We start from the raw sequence: 19,505 nt of genomic DNA, 5'->3' as shown, positions 1-19,505 counted from the left end.
CTCACACTCCCCAAATGGGTCCAGGCACCAGCACCCCCAGAGGGGAAGCCCACCAGCTCGGACCCAGACCAGATGGCCAGCTCCTCCTCCCGGCCCCCATCCGCAATGGTGACGAGGGTGTGAAGACCCCATACCTCACGCCGCCCGCTCATATGTGGTGTTGCTGCGTGCTGCTCTAAAGTGCATTTAAAACATGGCAGGGGCACAGTGCCAGCTACCTCTGCCAGACAGCAGCTGGTGTCAGCACGGCCCCTCCCAAGAACCCTCAATGTCTACATGTGTTTAAAATCGAGAGTCGGGCACCGGCGCCAGAGGTGACGGTGAATGAACAGACTGTCCTCTGAATGCCGTTTAATGTGCCCACCCCCAAGGCCCTATATGTATGTGTTATGAGAGTGTGAGTAATGTGAGCGTCTAAGTTGTGGACAAAACTGAGGCACAGGTGGCCAGAAGGAGACAGAGGAGGACTGCCTCCTGCACCTACGCGCTCCCTGAGACGTGACTGCAGACGCGCCAAAAGGAGATGGGAAAAGGACAGATTGCACGTTTACCTACAGACTTTAAGGACTCGTCTTTCTGCTCACCAAGAAGCTGTAAAAACTGCAAAGACAACGTTTGTCTCAAACTTAGTGTCAGTAAACAGTCACAGGCCTCAGGTACTTTTTAATGTCCTTAACCGCTTTCTTAGTTCATGTGATAATGCTGGAGTCATTTCTTCACCAAGTATGTGCGATGATGTTTTAGCATTTTTTAATGTCAAGATCCTATCGATTAGGGCCCTCGTCTCGTCGTCTGCTGCCTCAGATCAGAGTCCTTCTCCTGTGTGCTCAGCTGTCTTAGAGCAGTTTGATCCCGTCACCCTTAAGGACTTGACCGCGGTAGTTAGTAACCTAAGATCATCACACTGCCCCTCTGATTGTCTCCCCCCGAGCTTGCTTAAAAGCACTTTTAATACTGTTGGGCCTTTTATCCTGAGATTAATTAATACGTCCCTTGCTACAGGCTGTGTCCCATCATGCTACAAGCTGTAGTTCAGCCTCTTCTTAAAAAACAAAACCTGGACCCAACTGTTCTGTCCAACTACAGGCCTATCTCAAAGCTTCCTTTTCTATCTAAGGTCTTGGAGAAAGTGGTCTACCTACAGTTGCAGGCCCACCTTGATTTTAATATGATCTCTGAAAAACTTCAATCTGGTTTTAAATCACTACATAGCACTGAGACGGCACTTTTAAGGGTTTTTAACGATATTCTTTTAACTCTGGACTCTGGCAGCCCTGCTGCCCTTTTATTGTTGGACTTGTCAGCAGCTTTTGACACGGTCGACCGTGACATCCTGTTATCATGGCTAGAATTTCATGCTGGCCTAAAAGGATCTGCCCTACAGTGGTTTCGGTCCTATTTGTCAGAAAGGTTTTTTTATGTCAGTATGGGCCCCCACAACTCCAAAATAGCCCCTCTTAAATACGGGTTACCTCAAGGCTCTATTTTGGGTCCTGCTCTGTTCGCACTTTATTTGTTGCCATTGGGCTCCATCTTCTCGCGGTACAGCATTTCATTTCACTGTTTTGCTGATGATTTGCAGATTTATCTACTTTTTTTCTCTTTTTTTTTTGTCCTGTTTGGATCTTTAGCCATCAGAATTGTTGTCTTAAGGCCAAGAAAGATGCCAAGCGGATTTATTTTACCAAGTGGATCATCATGGCCTTGCCATATTGGTCCATTTGATTCATCACCCATGGGCTGTCCACCAGCGTGTCCTCTGTTGTTGACTTGGCTGTCTTTGACCACTACTGTGTGTTTTTTAACATCACCGGTTTTATTCAGCGGGAGACCTCGGTGCGAACTGTGAGGAGGCGCTCTCTAACCTCTGAAGTGGCTGCAAATCTTACCAGGGTTTTAGACGAATGCCCCCCTGTGATTCTACCTGCACCCTGCGATCTGATTTTTAATCATTTCAACAGCAAACTGAAGAAAAGCCTTGACTCCGTTGCTCCACTCACCACCAAAAAGATTAACGTAAAACATGCATCACCCTGGAGAAACGAAGAAGTCAAAACACTCAAAAGAAATTGCAGGGCAGCAGAAAGGAGATGGAGGAAAAATAAAAATACTATCAACCATCAAATACTTTGCGAGCAACTTAAAATGTACAATAATACATTAAGGAACTCAAGAAATTCATACTTCACCAAAATAATCAGTAATAACAAAAATAATCCCAAGGTCCTCTTTTCCACCATAGATCATTTATTTAACCCTGATTTTAACAGCTCCCAAAGAAACCCACAGACTCGCTCTGTGGGCAGTTTGCAGACCACTTCAGGGGAAAGATCAGCGCCATCACATCTGATATTTTATCTAATCGCAATATGATTGTAAACACATCTGAGGGCTCGATTGTACCTGAGGAGACACTGGACAGCTTTGTCCTGGTTAATGCTGAGAACTTTCAGAAGGTTTTCTCCACAGTGAGACCCACCACATGTCTTTTAGATCCAATCCCTTCTTCACTCTTTAAAACACTTTATGGATTTTTGAGGCTGAGCTTTTATACATGATGAATTGCTCTCTTCAGTTGGGTGTCTTCCCTGCTGCCTTTAAAACGGCGGTGGTGAGGCCCCTTCTGAAGAAGAGCAATTTGGATTGTAATGATTTTAATAACTACAGACCTGTATCCAACTTACCATTTTTAAGTAAAGTCTTAGAAAAACTTGTTTTTACTCAGATTACTGATTTTCTCAATGATAGACAGATCCTGGAGATATTCCAGTCTGGATTTAGGGTGAACCACAGCACAGAGACGGCTCTCCTAAAGGTTTTAAATGATCTTAGATGTAACTGGGACGCCCAAAAGCTCTCAGTCCTGGTGCTGCTGGATCTAAGCGCAGCCTTTGATACAGTAGACCACGCTATTCTTTTAAACAGACTGAAACACATGGTGGGCCTCTCTGGTGCTGTACACAACTGGTTCACTTCCTATCTCTCTGACAGAACTTTTATGGTGAGTATGGATACATGCTCCTCTAAGATCCATAGAATGACATGTGGTGTGCCTCAAGGGTCGGTTCTAGGCCCTGTACTTTTTAATTTGTATATGCTCCCTCTCGGCAGTGTCATCAGGAGGCATGGAGTGAACGTCCACAGTTACGCTGATGACACGCAGCTGTACATCTCCGTGTCTCCTGATGACACCAGACCAAAGGATGCCCTTTTTAACTGTGTCTTGGATATAAGATCTTGGATGGCAGAAAACTTTTTACAGCTTAACCAGGACAAAACTGAAGTTTTAATTGTTGGTCCTGAGGCTCAGAGAGAGAAACTCTTGTCTAAATTACAGGCATTTTCACTATGTCCTTCGCTACAAGTGAAAAACCTGGGTGTTATTTTTGACTCTGAGCTTGGTTTTATCCCACATATTAAACATGTAACCAAAATTGGATTTTATCATCTAAAAAATATAGCCAGAGTCGCCCTATTCTCTCTCGGGCCAACACGGAGATGCTGATGCATGCTTTTATTACCAGTCGCATTGATTACTGTAATGCCCTGCTCTCTGGTCTTCCTAAGAAGAATATTTCACCTTTACAACTCTTGCAAAACTCGGCAGCTCGTGTGCTGACGGAGACCAGAGGGCGGGCCCACATTACACCGGTTTTAGAATCGCTGCACTGGCTCCCCGTGTGTTTCAGGATCGATTTTAAAGTTCTTTTATTGGTTTTTAAATGTCTTAATGGTCTTGGGCCTTCTTATCTCTCAGATCTGCTTTTACCATACGAACCCTCGCGGACCCTGAGGTCCTCTGGTACTGGCCTTTTGATTGTCCCTAAAGTCAGGACACATACTCACGGAGAGGCAGCTTTTCAGTGGTATGGTCCTCGTCTGTGGAACAGCCTGCCGGAGGAGCTCAGGGCCGCAGAGAACGTACATGTTTTTAAGAACAGGCTCAAGACCACCTTTTTAATTTAGCTTTTACTTAGCGTTTATTTATTTTATGCTTATTTATTCTATCCTGTTATTCTATTTATATTATTAATTTAGGTTTTACCTAATATTTATTGATTTTATTCTTATTCATTTTTTAATCTTCTTACTCTATTTATATTTATATTTATATTGTATCCTGTTCTTATTTATTTTATCGTTTTACCCTGTATATATCCTATTGTGTCATATCTCCAGTGTTTCCTCGGAGGGGGCTCTCTGCACCGGGGCTGTGATTGACCGTGGCTGCTGGGTCTCTGGGGGTCCTCTCAGCCTGGCTGGGGGGCTCCTTTGCCTCCCTCCTGCTGTGTGCCCAGCCTGGAGGCTGCGGTCTGTGACCGGCTCCCGGTGCAGACGGCTCCCTGTAGTGTTTCCTCACTTGGCTCATGCGAACCCAGCCCAATTTTACTCTTTAAGTGTGCGCATGTGTGTGTGTGTGTGTGTGGGGGGGGGGGGGGGATATGTGTCATTTATGTTAATGAGAGTGTGGGGAGTGAGTTGGAGGGTGGGGTGGGCTGCTTTTAACTATGTAAAGCACTTTGTGCTACATTTTTTGTATGAAAAGTGCTTTATAAATAAAGACTGATTGATTGATTGACCTTTATTATAATTATGAATTTATTTTATTTTCAGTTGCTACAAACGGGACAGACATGACTGGGGGATAGGACAGGGAGAAAGAATGAAAGAAAGAGAGGGAGAGAAAGAAAACCAGAGGGGAGAAGAGACGGTGAGAAGGGGGGGAAGAAAGAAAAAAAAAAAGAAAAGAAAAAAAAACAAACACCTGGGTCACCCGTATGGAGAACAAAAACAGAAGAGAAAGCAAACAACAAAGAGCAACATAATAAAAAAAACGGCACCATCACAATAAACTAGCTAGCAGTAGATATCAGTAGATACTAAATAATAAACGATATTGTGCAGCACACAAGATAGACAGCGCAGAATGTGCTTTGAGGCAGCAGCCAAGAAAGCTGTAGTCCGCGTCTGTGAACACCCGTGTGTACACCTGTGTGCATACCTGTGTGGATCAGCCTGCTTGTATTCCAAAGGTTTCTCCATGTAACGATCTGCTAGGGAGTGTGGGGGGGCCACAGCCATGGTACCAAACGGAGAGAGCATATAACCCCAGTTTTAGCTTCATTACACTGGCTTCCTGTCTCCTACAGGATCCAATTTAAACTTTTACTTTTTGTTTTTAAGTCACTTAATGCCCGAGCCCCTCCTTACCTGTCTGAGCTCCTCTCTGTTTGTGCTCCAGGAAAAACCACGAGGTCTACCTCAAAACTAATGCTGTCCATCCCACGGACTAATCTCAAATCCTGTGGTGATAGATCCTTCTCTGTGGCAGGTCCCAGACTTTGGAATAGTCTCCCCTTAAATATTAGATCTGCACAAACACTTGAGCAATTTAAATCTTTACTAAAGACACATTTCTATGCCCTGGCTTTTAACACACTATGACCCAGGCATTCTGGTCTTATTTGAATTAGTTTAGTTATTGTTTTAATTCTTTTACTGTCCTATTATTGTTTTTTACTGTTATTATTGTATTACATTGTTGCTTTTTAATACCATTTTTATATTGTTAAGCACTTTGTGCAGCATCGGCTGTTTGAAATGTGCTGTAGAAATAAATTTGACCTTGACCTCGCACCTCAGTGACACACCTGTACCTTAAGCCCCTGCATGTGTGATGGGGATGGAAGGATTTGGGAGGAGGGCAAAACATAAAAAAAAAAATCCCCACTGAATCCGGTTGTTCAGTGATGACGCGACGAATCCTACTTCCGGGCCTAAAGTAGTCTGCGTTTAATATGGCTTTTGTGTTGTTAACATGTTTAATGTTTTGTATTTTCTTCTATTTGATCTCAAAAAGCTCCTAAAACAGTCAGTGATCCCTGTTGACCTCCCTCGGCTTTTATTACCACTAATCATTTATTTAAGCTCAGTTTTTAAAACCTTAGGATGTAACTACAGCCCAGCCCATGCAGCAGTATATGAATGACTAACCTCGTATTGTGGATGGATTATCTCAGTTGTTCTCCTGGCTGAAGTTTGGTCCGTTTACAGCATCCTGCCATGCGATTACATTTGTTCCTGACCACCGAGAACACTCACGTTAACTTTTATCGAGTGGAAAAAAAGTTAGCTTGTTTATATTATGCTAACATAGCTGTGTCGCTAGCAGTCACGTAGCACATCATTATATACCAGCTAGCCAAACTTCAGTAACCCTACAAACGTCACTGCTGTTTAGTTTTCTGTCTTCATTTATGCTGGAAGTGATAAGAAAGCTGAATGTTTTAATTTGTTTCCAAAACCCCGCAGTCAGGACATGCTATATTGTATTTAGGTAGAAGCTAGCGAGCTAACTCCCTGCTAACTTCTAACTCCGTTAAATGTCATAAATTCCGTTTTCATGGATGCCTGGATGTTAAACTCAATTGTTACACCTGGTAGAGCAGAACGCTGATCATTTTATTAAAGATGAAAGACTTTAGACAGTTTTTCAACTCTCAGTAATGCCATAGTGATCGTTTGATATATGGACCTGCAGCGGAGTTTAGACCCAGACACGGCTGGTGACGTCAGACTGAACAACCGGATTGCACTGCACTGAGAGAGAGAGAGAGAGAGAGGGAGGGGGGAGTTATCCCCCATTGGACTGGCATGGTTTAGCTGGCCTAGAATCTTTAGGTGCCAACAGAGCTGAGAATAGCAGAATGAGGAAAACAGTGCGAGCCCATCAGAGTGTAGTATACAACCAAGCATGCTTGCCATGAGGACATGATGAGGATCAGACCACAGGTCAGTTTCTTTCTTTCTTTAAGCCTCTTTTACATGTTTTAGTGAGCTTTAGCACTAGTAATGCTCAGGCATGACATATAGCAGATATGCTCTATCACGGGATGTTGCAAAAGTATCAGAGCCTTGGGATGCTAATTACTATAGGGCAGCAGGAAAAGACTGCAAAGAGTTGTTCTTCCTATACTGTTCAGCCACCAGGAGAGATACTGCTGTAGTTATTACAAAGCCACCCACATGTAACCCCCAGCACTATAAATATGGCTGATACATAACATATTCTGGTGTACTGTCACTGCACAGTCATTGTATATGCATAACTTTAACACTGTAGTCATTACATAACTTGTACATTTTGATTTTAGTGCTTATCCTTGTTCAGGTGAATGAAAATATAAATAAGATGTTTTAATGGCTGATAACTTTTCAATCATTGCTTAAAATTAAACCAATATTTACAGTTAACTTATTTTTAAGAAGTTAAAACTGTGAAGTTTGGGAACCAGCAGATGAATCTGTATTCTGAGTTTCTGTCTCAGTGTGTTTAATCTGCTTATTATGAAACTATCACAATAAAGAAAAAAGAAAATATATAATCCAAATCAAGGTTTACAGCAAATGTGGTGAACTGTTATTTCTGCAGGTTGGGGTGGGAGACTTGCCCTGGTTCATATCTTCCAGCTGGTGTACTTATCCATCTTTAATGAGTAATTAAACATAATTGGAAATGTGCCTCCTGCTACCCTTACCTGACCCCCACACTTTTTTTAATCAATAACTATGGAGCCAGCAATACCGTCTATAGAAGTTACTGGTAATCATCTTTGCTCCAGCTGTTTCTCATGCCAGGAAAAGGAACAGGAATTACAGGGAGTGCAGAATTATTAGGCAAGTTGTATTTTTGAGGAATAGTTTTATTATTGAACAACAACCATGTTCTCAATGAACCCAAAAAACTCATTAATATCAAAGCTGAATGTTTTTGGAAGTAGTTTTTAGTTTGTCTTTAGTTTTAGCTATTTTAGGGGGATATCTGTGTGTGCAGGTGACTATTACTGTGCATAATTATTAGGCAACTTAACAAAAAACAAATATATACCCATTTCAATTATTTATTTTTACCAGTGACACCAATATAACATCTCCACATTCACAAATATACATTTCTGACATTCAAAAACAAAACAAAAACAAATCAGTGACCAATATAGCACCTTTCTTTGCAAGGACACTCAAAAGCCTGCCATCCATGGATTCTGTCAGTGTTTTGATCTGTTCACCATCAACATTGCGTGCAGCAGCAACCACAGCCTCCCAGACACTGTTCAGAGAGGTGTACTGTTTTCCCTCCTTGTAAATCTCACATTTGATGATGGACCACAGGTTCTCAATGGGGTTCAGATCAGGTGAACAAGGAGGCCATGTCATTAGTTTTCCTTCTTTTATACCCTTTCTTGCAGCCACGCTGTGGAGTACTTGGACGCGTGTGATGGAGCATTGTCCTGCATGAAAATCATGTTTTTCTTGAAGGATGCAGACTTCTTCCTGTACCACTGCTTGAAGAAGGTGTCTTCCAGAAACTGGCAGTAGGACTGGGAGTTGAGCTTGACTCCATCCTTAACCCGAAAAGGCCCCACAAGCTCATCTTTGATGATACCAGCCCAAACCAGTACTCCACCTCCACCTTGCTGGCGTCTGAGTCGGACTGGAGCTCTCTGCCCTTTACCAATCCAGCCACGGGCCCATCCATCTGGCCCATCAAGACTCACTCTCATTTCATCAGTCCATAAAACCTTAGAAAAACCAGTCTTGAGATATTTCTTGGCCCAGTCTTGACGTTTCAGCTTGTGTGTCTTGTTCAGTGGTGGTCGTCTTTCAGCCTTTCTTACCTTGGCCATGTCTCTGAGTATTGCACACCTTGTGCTTTTGGGCACTCCAGTGATGTTGCAGCTCTGAAATATGGCCAAACTGGTGGCAAGTGGCATCTTGGCAGCTGCACGCTTGACTTTTCTCAGTTCATGGGCAGTTATTTTGCGCCTTGGTTTTTCCACACGCTTCTTGCGACCCTGTTGACTATTTTGAATGAAACGCTTGATTGTTCGATGATCACGCTTCAGAAGCTTTGCAATTTTGAGACTGCTGCATCCCTCTGCAAGATATCTCACTATTTTTGACTTTTCTGAGCCTGTCAAGTCCTTCTTTTGACCCATTTTGCCAAAGGAAAGGACGTTGCCTAATAATTATGCACACCTGATATAGGGTGTTGATGTCATTAGACCACACCCCTTCTCATTACAGAGATGCACATCACCTAATATGCTTAATTGGTAGTAGGCTTTAGAGCCTACACAGCTTGGAGTAAGACAACATGCATGAAGAGGATGATGTGGACAAAATACTCATTTGCCTAATAATTCTGCACTCCCTGTATTTATGACGTCTCAGTAATTTCCACACTTTGCAGAACTGACCGCTGGGCCATTCCTGCCTTAGAGGATTAACACTCATACATAAGCATCATTGTCCAATTGTCCAAAGACTCGCCTGTAGGTTAAGTGGTGATTCTGAGCTGCCTGTGGATGCCGGGTTGTAACGCACTGTATGAATACTTGGATAAAAGGTGCTATAAAATGCCAGTCCGTTTCCACTTTCGATTTCACCATGTGCTTAAAATGCAGTGCAGAAATGTATTTAGATTAGTTTATTTATCATATTTGTAAATGATTTATTTTCCTGATCAGTGACTTCTCTGCACTCCAGCTCTCTCTCCTCATGAAAAGCTAAGCGTGGGTGATGGGATTGATCACCTGTTACAGCACTGACAGCAGGCTGTGTCCCACGGCCATAGCATGGCCCGAGGGCTGCGTGTCCCACATATTACACAACATTACGGCCCAGTGCTGAGAGAAAGGATCCTTCATATTCATTCAAGCGCGCTGCAGAAAATAGGTTTTTAGAACATGTGACGTCATGTGCGTCGATCAGGTTTGATTTTTTTCCGAAGATCGTGTGTTGAGAAGATGGATTTTCACGTGTGATTCAAAGGTTAGTGTTGATACAGCAGAAGCAAAGGCGTAGATCATGTTAGGCATGTGCTTAGCGAGTTTCCTCCACATGTTTTAAACATTCTGCAGTTTCAAAATGCAACACATCTGTGTTTTCAGCTATTTTATTTTTAATAATAGGCTACTGTATTCATCTTAACTGAGATCTAAAGCGGAAAATTTGAAGGAAATGTAACATTTTTTAGGCTAATTTCAGCCATTATATCAACAACTTCTACATTTGGAATATAAACAGTTTGTCAGACTTTCTGGGAAATAAAAATGTCCCGAAATCAGACTCTTTCCAACCTGCCTGTCTGCAGTGCACATACCGGAGGAGAAGATGCACACCGCTATATTTAAAAAAACAAACAAACAAAAACAACAACAAAAAACATATTTTGGAAGTAAAAAAAAGATCAGTTGCTGAGCAAAGTGGCACTACCTGATTTTGTTATAGTATTTTTTCTTAATATGTCAAAATATGTGTAGTTATTACAGAAGAAGTGTCAATTAACCTGTAGAGCTGAAGTCAGAAACACTGCAGGCCTGGTGGCCAGAATCAGCCCGTCAAAGACCCCAGTCTGGCCCACTGGACAGCTTCAGAAAATGTGAGCTTTTAACTGTTTTACAGCTTTTCCCATTGATAAACACCTCTCCCATTCCAGTTTATATCACACAAAAATAATTAACTAAGAGATAAATGACAGAAAAATTCCTGTTTTTCTGTTTTTAGCTACTACTTTTTTTATTTTTCTTGTACAGCGAGTCCCCAGTTATAAGAAAAACATTTTAAAAATGACATTTTCTGTGAATTAATGAAAACATTATATTTATGATTACAGGATAGTCTGGCCAATGAATTGTCCCACATAGGATCAAAGTCAGCTGTATGTGGCCTACGATGTAAAATAAATTTCACATCCCTCCTCTAACACTCGTGACTGGCTCAAAAAGTGAGTCTGTCCCCCCCAAAACGTCCATGTAACACAAGCAGTACATTTAAAAAAGCATGTTTACAGTATGGCATGACCGTTTTTGCACTGTTGTCACCCTTTAGAGCACAGGTATCGAAATCCAGGCCTCAGGGGCCGCTGTCTCGCTTGTTTTCTAACTAACCTGCCTTTGTAGCTTTTTGGCAAAGCACACCTGATCCAGGTAATCAGCAGAAGGTATGGCAGGGATAACTCAAAAACAAGGAGGATGCTGGCCCTCGAGGACTGGAGTTTGACACCCCCGTTTTAGAGCATCGAACTGTTTAACTGCAAGATGTTTGTGCTTCAGTGTTGGTGAGTGAAAGTATAGTAATTAGAAGATAAGTGTGTATTTGTGATACATACATAGTCTTTGGAAACATTTTTGCTGTTTAGCTGATAACTTAGAAATTTATGGAATGTCGTCAGTTCTGTCAGGCAAAAACAGAAACAAAGTGGCAGCTCAAGTTTGCTGTTATGTTTCATAGGTCAATAATCGACATGTACTCCACGAAAAACTATTCACAAGTGGGTCTGTGACTCTAAAACAGTCACATAACATGGAAAGTACAGTACATTTTCCTGGCTAAATGGGTGCATAGTGGGACATCTTTTTCTTCTTCATTTTCCTGTGCTCTCTCTCTATATATATATATATATATATATATATATATATATATATATATATATATATATATATATAGCAACTGTGCTGCATTTACTGAATAAAAAAAAGCCGAAACAAACAAAAAGCAGTACTTTGAGATTATTTTGAAAAGCCCGACAGGAACCATCGACGCTTATTCCGGCGAATACAACCAGGCTCACCTGCTGCAGCAGAGCTGGAGGACAGCGAGTGGGTGAGCGTCTCTGAGGTACCTGCGGAGGACCAGCGTGACCGAAGGGCTCATCTCTCAGTATCACACACGTTTCCACGATGAATGGTCTGAGTGTCGCCACAGCGGTCCAACACTTCTGGAGGAGACGGTGTCTGGAGTCGTGCGCTAGCACGGCTTTTTAAAGCCTACCAGCCACCATATTTTCAGGGGCGACGGACCCCATCAGGAAGCACCGACACTTCCAGCTCACCTTGCCCGGCGATGGAGGTCCGCCGTTAGAGGCTTGGGAGCTAGGGAGGGTCGAGGGGGAGGGGGGGGTCGGCCGCAGTTTCGGCAAAATTACGACGGGAATCAGGTACAGCTCCCTGTCTCCCGGCAACGGGAGAGACCAGCGGGCGCTCGTGATGTCTCGTGCCAAGGAGCGACTGAAAGGCGGGAAGGAGACCAAGGACAGCGTCACCCTGCTGCCCTGCTTCTATTTCGTAGAGGTGAACATCTGTCCGTCTATTACGATGTAAACGCTCTCAGTGATGGGTCTGTGCTGCTCTGGTGGGGACGGTGGAGGGAGGGAGGGAGGGGGCAGCTGGTGCAGGTGCTCCTCGCCGATGCTCGTCACTGTCCTGGGAGCCAAACACACTCACAGAGAAATCACCTGTTAAATTGTTGTGGATACACACTGAGGATGCTTTTTGCTCTAGGTTGGCCAGGCAGGCTGTAATGGTATAGCAGTGATGTTTACCTGATGTTTCAGAGGCCAGTGACTCTGCATCCTGTTACGATTCCCTTTGCATACAGCAGATTTGTTGGGGACAAAGATTTGAGATCAAACATCGTCAGTGTGCAGATATCGTTCATGGCTCACAGTCGATCAGAGCCAGCAGACAGAAAGGAGTGAGGAGAGTCCAGATTTAACGCTGCACTACTGCAGCTTACTTTCATTGTGTTTTGAATAATCAGGATTAGCACATTAGCAGCCACAGGTTCGGGCTTTAGTCTGTTCCCGACAGATCAGTGCGAGGCTTGGACTTGCACAGTCATTTCTCTCCTCTTCTGGGCTAAATCCTACTGCCATCATGCTGCATTTCGTTTATACGCCCACAGACTGTGAAGCAGCCTTCTTCCCGTAGGCTCCACAATCTGCAGCGTTCTTCTAGCAGCATTAAAAAGAAGACATCTCTGTTTTTAATAATAATAGCAGTAATATTGGTTTTAGCCCATTAAGGCTGCCTTTGTTTTGATCTGTATTTCTAGTACTGACTGCAGAACATGATAATAATATTTCATCTGTTGCTTTATACTGTCAGGTTAGTGCGTGCAAAGATGATTTGTTAGTCTAACTTTACACTGAATTAAACATCAGCCTAACTTCTGCCTGCTTGTCACCATATCTAAGGTGTTTACGTCTTAAATCTGCGCCAGCAGTGCTTTTGTTCCCCAGTCACAATTGTGCTGCACCAGGAAAATGACATTTTCCTCAAGATTTGGACGACAATGTGAACATGTTGGGCGTAGACTGGGCTGTGTTGCTGCTCAGACTCTACGTACACACCAGCAATGGAGTTTAGTAGGAAGTAAAGATTTTACTTTACTTAGACATGCAACCTACTGAGACTGTAAACACCTAAGAAACCATCTGACTGTACACAATAAGATGCTTTCCATGATGAATCAGCATCTGATGGGCTGAGGTGCAGTCCAAACCCTGACAGAGCCTGTACTGTGTTCTAAGGATGCTGTTGACACTGACTGTTGTGCCTTGCTCCTGACGTCCTCTGCACATACTGATGGTTTGACCCAACGTTTAGCATTCCTCTCTCTGTAAGATCCCTCCCTGCTGATTGTCAGGCCAGTTCTCGTGTCTTTTCTCTCCGTTTCTCTTTGTAAAGGCTGGCTTGTTCCAGGTGCATCTCTCAGGTCAAGATGTAGGTCTTTGCTGGATTTTTCCCTCATTTCTTAATGTTGTGAATTTTGGATACCGTTCATCTCCTGTCGACAGATTGCCACTTGTGCTTTTTTCCTTCACCTTTTTAAGGACACTGTGCACACCATATGTCAAGTTTTCAGACATCAGGGAAGGTTAAACACCGAGCAGAACCAGCATGCTGTTGGTGCAGAAATATTCCACCAGCAATGTCGGTCAAATTGTGTTTTCTCGTGTGTTTTTGAGACATGCCTGCAAATAACAGACAACCAAATATAAATGATCTTTGTTATTTGCAGGCACAACACTGGTTCATCCTGTGAATTTGGTGCATGGTGTTTATGCATGAATAATAGTTATGTCAGTTACATGACTTAACAAACAAAAATCATTGCTCTGAAAATGTTCAGGTACAAGGACTGGACTGAAAATGAACGACAAAGTGACAAATGTCCCAAGAGAATTTTTGACAAACCTTCTGCAAACTGCTGCTGAAGATCGCTGATGTATTTGACCACACAGCGTCATATATGAGTAGAATTATTTCTTAAAATCTGCAGTAGCCAAACATAAAGAACCTGAAATAAATAAAAGCACAGAAAAGGCCAAACATACTTCATCGTGTCAGCTGATTTCCTGTTTTCACATTTCTTCTCACTGCTGCTAATTTCGCCAATTTGTTGCTAGATTTAGACATTTTTCAAGTTCCCTTTAGCAGAAATCTGGTGACAGGATCCTACTGCTTCACAACGATGATGAATGTGAAAAACAAGGTTTCAGACAGTGACAGAGAGCAGCAGTGTGAAAGGAGACAGTAAGAGCTTTTCTGCTGCTTGTGAATTTCTATCTGAGTGATCTACTTTTAACTAGCTGAAATGTCAACGTTGTCTTGAACTCACGTTAATGGTGATTTTGCTGTGTTTATCAAATTAGACGTGTCATTGTTCGCCACCCCAACCCTCCACTTGCTGGGGGAAGCTTTGATTATTTGTTGCTGATTACTCCGAAACCCCCAAAGGTCAAAAAATCAGTCTTCAGGACAACCCAGGAGTGTACACGCTGTCCTGTTGTGTACTGTGCACAGGCGTTTGCCACTGGAAGTAAAATCTCAGTTTGTTTTTTCTAATTACTGACTGATTAATTAATGACAAGTAGACAAAGAGCCAAGAAAAGAACATGTGTGAGTCTGTAAAAGCATTTCTGTGAGTTTGATTAATGATGCTGTTCAGAAAACCTCTGACTCTGCCATCACCTCCTGTAGGCCACTTGTTCTTGTACCACAGGTTGTAACATGACGTGGCACAGAGTAAGACCTTTTGGCAGTACCAGCAGCATGTGGAGTATATGCATGTGCACGTATGTGTGCAAGCATTAGCAGACAACCCTATTTCCTCCTTAAATGTTAACGTCTGGCTCCGAACACACCAAAACAACCACATGGCAGGCACCAATGTGTCGTCCAAACCAGTGGGGCATGTTCCTTAGAGTGTGTGGCAGAAACAGGAGTCCAGAGAAAGGATGGGAGGTAAAACCACGCCTGGCTGCTTGGTCAAGTGCCTGACAGCACAGCGAGTCTTTGAACGCTCTAATTTTCTCTTCATGGTCCCTTCACTTACTGTCATGTTTGAAGTTGGACGTTGGATACGTGGATATTTCTGGCCCTGAGACATAATCGTTCCAGTGGTCAGGCCCAGCTAAATCTAAAGTAGAGCTGGGCGATAGAACGATAACGATATGTATGTAACTTTTTCTCGATAGAAAAATTAAGCTATCGCGATAGACCTCGCCGCTCTTGTCCTCTTTAAAAAAAAAAAAAAAAAAGAACAGCCAATCCAAATTAAGTAGCACAGAGCCGAACCAATCACAGCTGCAGCGTCACGTCACGTGACTTGTTACGTACAGCACAAGTGTCAAGCCGTACATGTTTGGGAAGCAGCCAGCCACCGTACCGCCCGGGTAATGGAGGAAATGAGTGTGCCGACTAGAAAAATCAACCGAGCGTGACCGAAGAGAAAACAGATGATGGTTCCAATGCCGGAGAGATTGTCGAACGGAAGAGCCAAAGAAGTTCCGTAGTGTGAAGGTATTTCGGCTATTTCAAGTCTGACAAAAAACAGAGTAGCGTGCACTGTAAATGTGCCGAAAGCAAGTCTGGAAATACAATAAACTGGTGCATGCTCAGGCTACGTCCACACGTACCCGGGTATTTTTGAAAACACAGATTTTTCTATGCGTTTGCACCTTTCGTCCACACATAAACGTGTTTTTGGTCACTGAAAACGAAGATTTTTAAAAACTCCGACCAGGGTGGATATTTTTGAAAACTCCGTTTTTGCATTTACGTGTGGACTAGAAAAACGGAGAAAACGCAGCGTCAAAGGTGTGCGCATTTTTTGACGTCACACTGTGCGCCACGTTATTGTTTCGGTGAAATGAATTTCTACAATACTGTTAATTGTACTCTCTGCAGTGTTTAAATGCTTACATATACACACAGTTACTGTCCGTCCACACATACGACTCGGTTCTGCTTCTATGCCCCAGCTTTGTTTACTTTTTCCCACCGAGGCTTCTAGACTTCTGATTGGCCAACATTTCGGCACGGTTAGGAATCTAGCTCCACCTGCTGCTTTGGCATGTTCATAGCAGCGTTTTCCTTCATTTCTGCCTTTATGTGTGGACGGGATTATTTTTTAAAACGAAAACGGAAAATCTCCGTTTTCAAAAATACCCGTGTACGTGTGGACGTAGCCTCAGTCTCTGACTGGAAGCGCTAATTCGTCATTCGGCTTTTGTCAGACTAAAGTAACTGTTAAAACTGTTTGAAAAGCTCAGCTATACAACAAGGAGAGATTGAGAATTTCCTTTTAGTTCTCAGTTTATTTGATATTGACAAAAGTTAGTCAGTTTTGTCTGTTCTTCTGTAAAACAAACTAAGATTTATTTTTAGAATTAATATTTTGTTTCTAAGTGGAATTGACAATTTAGTCTGTTTCGTTTGTTCTATTTTGAAACTTAAACGCTTTAGCGGCTGCCTTTTGTGTAGTTTGCAATATTTGCCTTTATTTATCTGAAAAAGTCTCATGTTCCATAAGTACATCTACCCTGTTGAACTTATTATGGGAAATAAATATTTAAATAAAAACAAGCTGCTGATTATTTCACATTTTACTTGTGAGCAACGGCACATTTAAATTGTACAAATATAGTTATTTGGCTTATATCGTGATAGATATCGTTATCGCCTGAAATGAAAAAAACATATCGTGATATGAAAAAATCTTATATCGCCCAGCTCTAATAAAGGCATTAGTGAGAAGGCATGCCAGGACAATTCTGACAGTGCATCGCACAAAACAACCTCTACACAATTCTCTATATTCACTCACACACCCAGCTTTTAGGCCTGTTGATATTTTTCTGCTCTATGATGCACAGTAACACAGGTGATCCATGCCATCTACCGACCCGCGGCAGATTCCCGAGCCAGTCTTTCCAAAATGTTGTATTTTCAGCTAAAATGTGTGAATTTCATATGAATGTGTAATGAAGAGGAAGCCTGCTTGCATGTAGGGTTTGCTGATTCTGTGCTATACATAAAATATTGCCGTGCGATGCTAACTGTGAGGAGCGTGCACGATTACGTTTCAGCTCATTGTTTGCCCCTGGCACAGAGTTTAGGTGGAAAACATTCTCTGTCAATCACAGTTTCTCTTTCTTTCCGTGACAGAGTTGCTCTGTGTCTGGTACATTGCCTATCTCACACACTGTCACACCATCCTACCCACTAACTGGCTGCTAGGCAACATGGCCCACTGAATGGGGTGTATTTTTATATCTCTGCATTCAGAGCTACAGACATTAAGAGGAGGAAAACATCCTTACTGTAGCCTGCTTCCCTCTGTGCACAGTATCCACAAAGGCTTTGCTTTGTTTGGCACATCTTCAAATTTCTCTTCCTGTATGTACTTAATAAAACATCCATGAGGATTAAAGGGAAGTCATTCACGACAGCTGAGTAAATGATAGATCGTTGTCTCTGTGTAAAATATCCTTTTCTGTCACTGAAGCAGGTGTCTGTAGGCAACTAAATCAACTCAATAAGCTAATAACTATGAAACACAGTAAGTTAATATTATTACTAAATATTACACTAGTCCTGAGAATGCTGCATTCAATTCAGTTGTATTTATATGGCACCAGTGGGCTCAAGGGTTAATCTTATAATAGATAAATTGGTGGCTGGGATTCTTTGATCAACTGGCAACATTGGCCCAGGTTGTGGTCCAGGCCATCTTCTCCTGTTGGCCTGCCAGGTCTTTTTGCCATTCTTTAATAGAAAATCTTGGGATTTTAACCACTTTAATTGATTCAAATAGATAGATGAAGCTATTCTTTTAGGTGAGTTTTGCACCACCTCTACAATTAAGTGTAACTTTAAATTGTCTCCCCACTGGATATTATGCGATTTGAGGGCTGAGCGTAATCTAAAATAGTGAAATAATGACTGCTCTGGGACTGTATAGCGAGTAACCAGCTCCTGGAAACTAAGCATTTGAATTTGTACCATTTACTGTAACTCCTCTAACACCTGGATAGGGCTTTGAGCCCATGGGCTTTTAGTGAAGGTTTTGGACCCAGTTAGCAAGTGATATTTTGCCATACAGGGGTGTGCTTGTGCCACTTTGTTAGTCCACCTAAGACCTTTTTCTGAAAGTCTAAATGATTTCAATAAATACGAAATTATAGGCCCCTGTCGCAATGAGCACTGTTTAAGTGAAATCCCAGAGAAAAGAAAGTCTTGTAGTGTAATCGAGGTTACAAGGTGTTTTCCAATGTCCAACCATGGGGCCATTGCATCTGGATCCAACCATTGCCTGATATATTTCAATGTGAATGCCAAATGGTATAGTTTGAAATTTGGGACTGCCCATCCTCCTTCTGGTCTAGATTTTTGTAATATATCCCACTTTATACTACAGATGGCACGATACCACTTTTTTATGTCCGATACCGATATAAATCCGATATAGTGTATTTTTTGATCAATAAAATAGTTTTTTAAATATCTTGCTGCATTTTGTATAAGTTCATACTCAAGTTTAAATAAACAACAACACAAAAGCTATTCTGTTAGACCTGTATGCAAAAAATACACTGCACCCAAAATATTTCATAGTTCAACAAAACTGATCAATCTAATAAATTTAAACCTGCTCCATCCTTCATATTCTGGCATTTTAAAGAGTACTTAGTGGAAATATTAAGCAACCTAAGTGGGGCCTGGTGCCTGTTGCTCGGTCAGGCCTCCTCCGGGGTGCGGGGGGCCCTCGGGCCTCCAGCCTTCGGGCCTGCGGCTTGGTTCACTCTGGCACAGCTGGCTGCCGGCAGAGCCGGCGGGCACGCCGGTGCAGCCCCCTCTAGCTTCTGCTCGGTGGCTACTGGGTGACGCCTCGTCTGGGGATCCTCAGCCCTTCCCATGAGGGTGGCACGGATGCCCCGCCGGTGGTCCTCCTTGGGCTCTCGCACTCTGGGGCCTCTGGATGTCTGGGGCCTGGATCTCCTCCATGCCTGCTTCATGCCCTGGGGGGCGGGGCTATGGCTCTCTCCATCCTCTTGCAGACCGTTACATGTGGAAACCATTTGAATACAAGCGTGCTGATCCACACAGGTGTTCACTGTCCATAGACATAAACTACACCTTTCTTGGCTGCTACTTCAAAGCACATTGTGTGCTGTTGGTCCTGCTTGCTGCACAACAACATTGAATATTTAGTGTTTACTGCTGTTTACACTTAGCTAGATTAATGCGATGGTGTTGTGTTTAGTATGTTGCTTTGGTTTTTTTTTTGCTTGTTTTCTATTCTTTTTCTCTCAACAGGTGATCCAGGAGATTTTTTTTTCCCTTTCTCACTGTCCCTCTCCCCTTCTGTTTTTC

At 42.7% G+C, this 19,505-nt stretch overlaps 1 protein-coding gene across 1 annotated transcript in view; it reads left to right on the top strand.

Annotated features, from left to right (window-relative positions):
- Window positions 1–11,625: 11,625 nt before the first annotated feature.
- LOC146648892 (phospholipid phosphatase-related protein type 4-like) overlaps window positions 11,626–19,505 on the top strand; it is a 72,233-nt gene continuing 64,353 nt past the window's right edge. The window contains exon 1 of the mRNA XM_085388498.1: window positions 11,626–12,134. Within this exon, the coding sequence (XP_085244624.1) occupies window positions 12,051–12,134 (84 nt within the window). The 5' untranslated portion in view covers window positions 11,626–12,050. The remainder of the gene's footprint in view (window positions 12,135–19,505) is intronic.

Source organism: Rhamphochromis longiceps, linkage group LG18, assembly GCF_057381845.1.
Source record: "Rhamphochromis longiceps isolate RC_006_pf linkage group LG18, R_longiceps_female_GT1.1, whole genome shotgun sequence".
Classification (NCBI taxonomy): Eukaryota; Metazoa; Chordata; class Actinopteri; order Cichliformes; family Cichlidae; genus Rhamphochromis; species Rhamphochromis longiceps.
The sequence above is the reverse complement of the archived record's forward strand: the minus strand, read 5'-3'. Positions and strand labels throughout refer to the sequence as shown.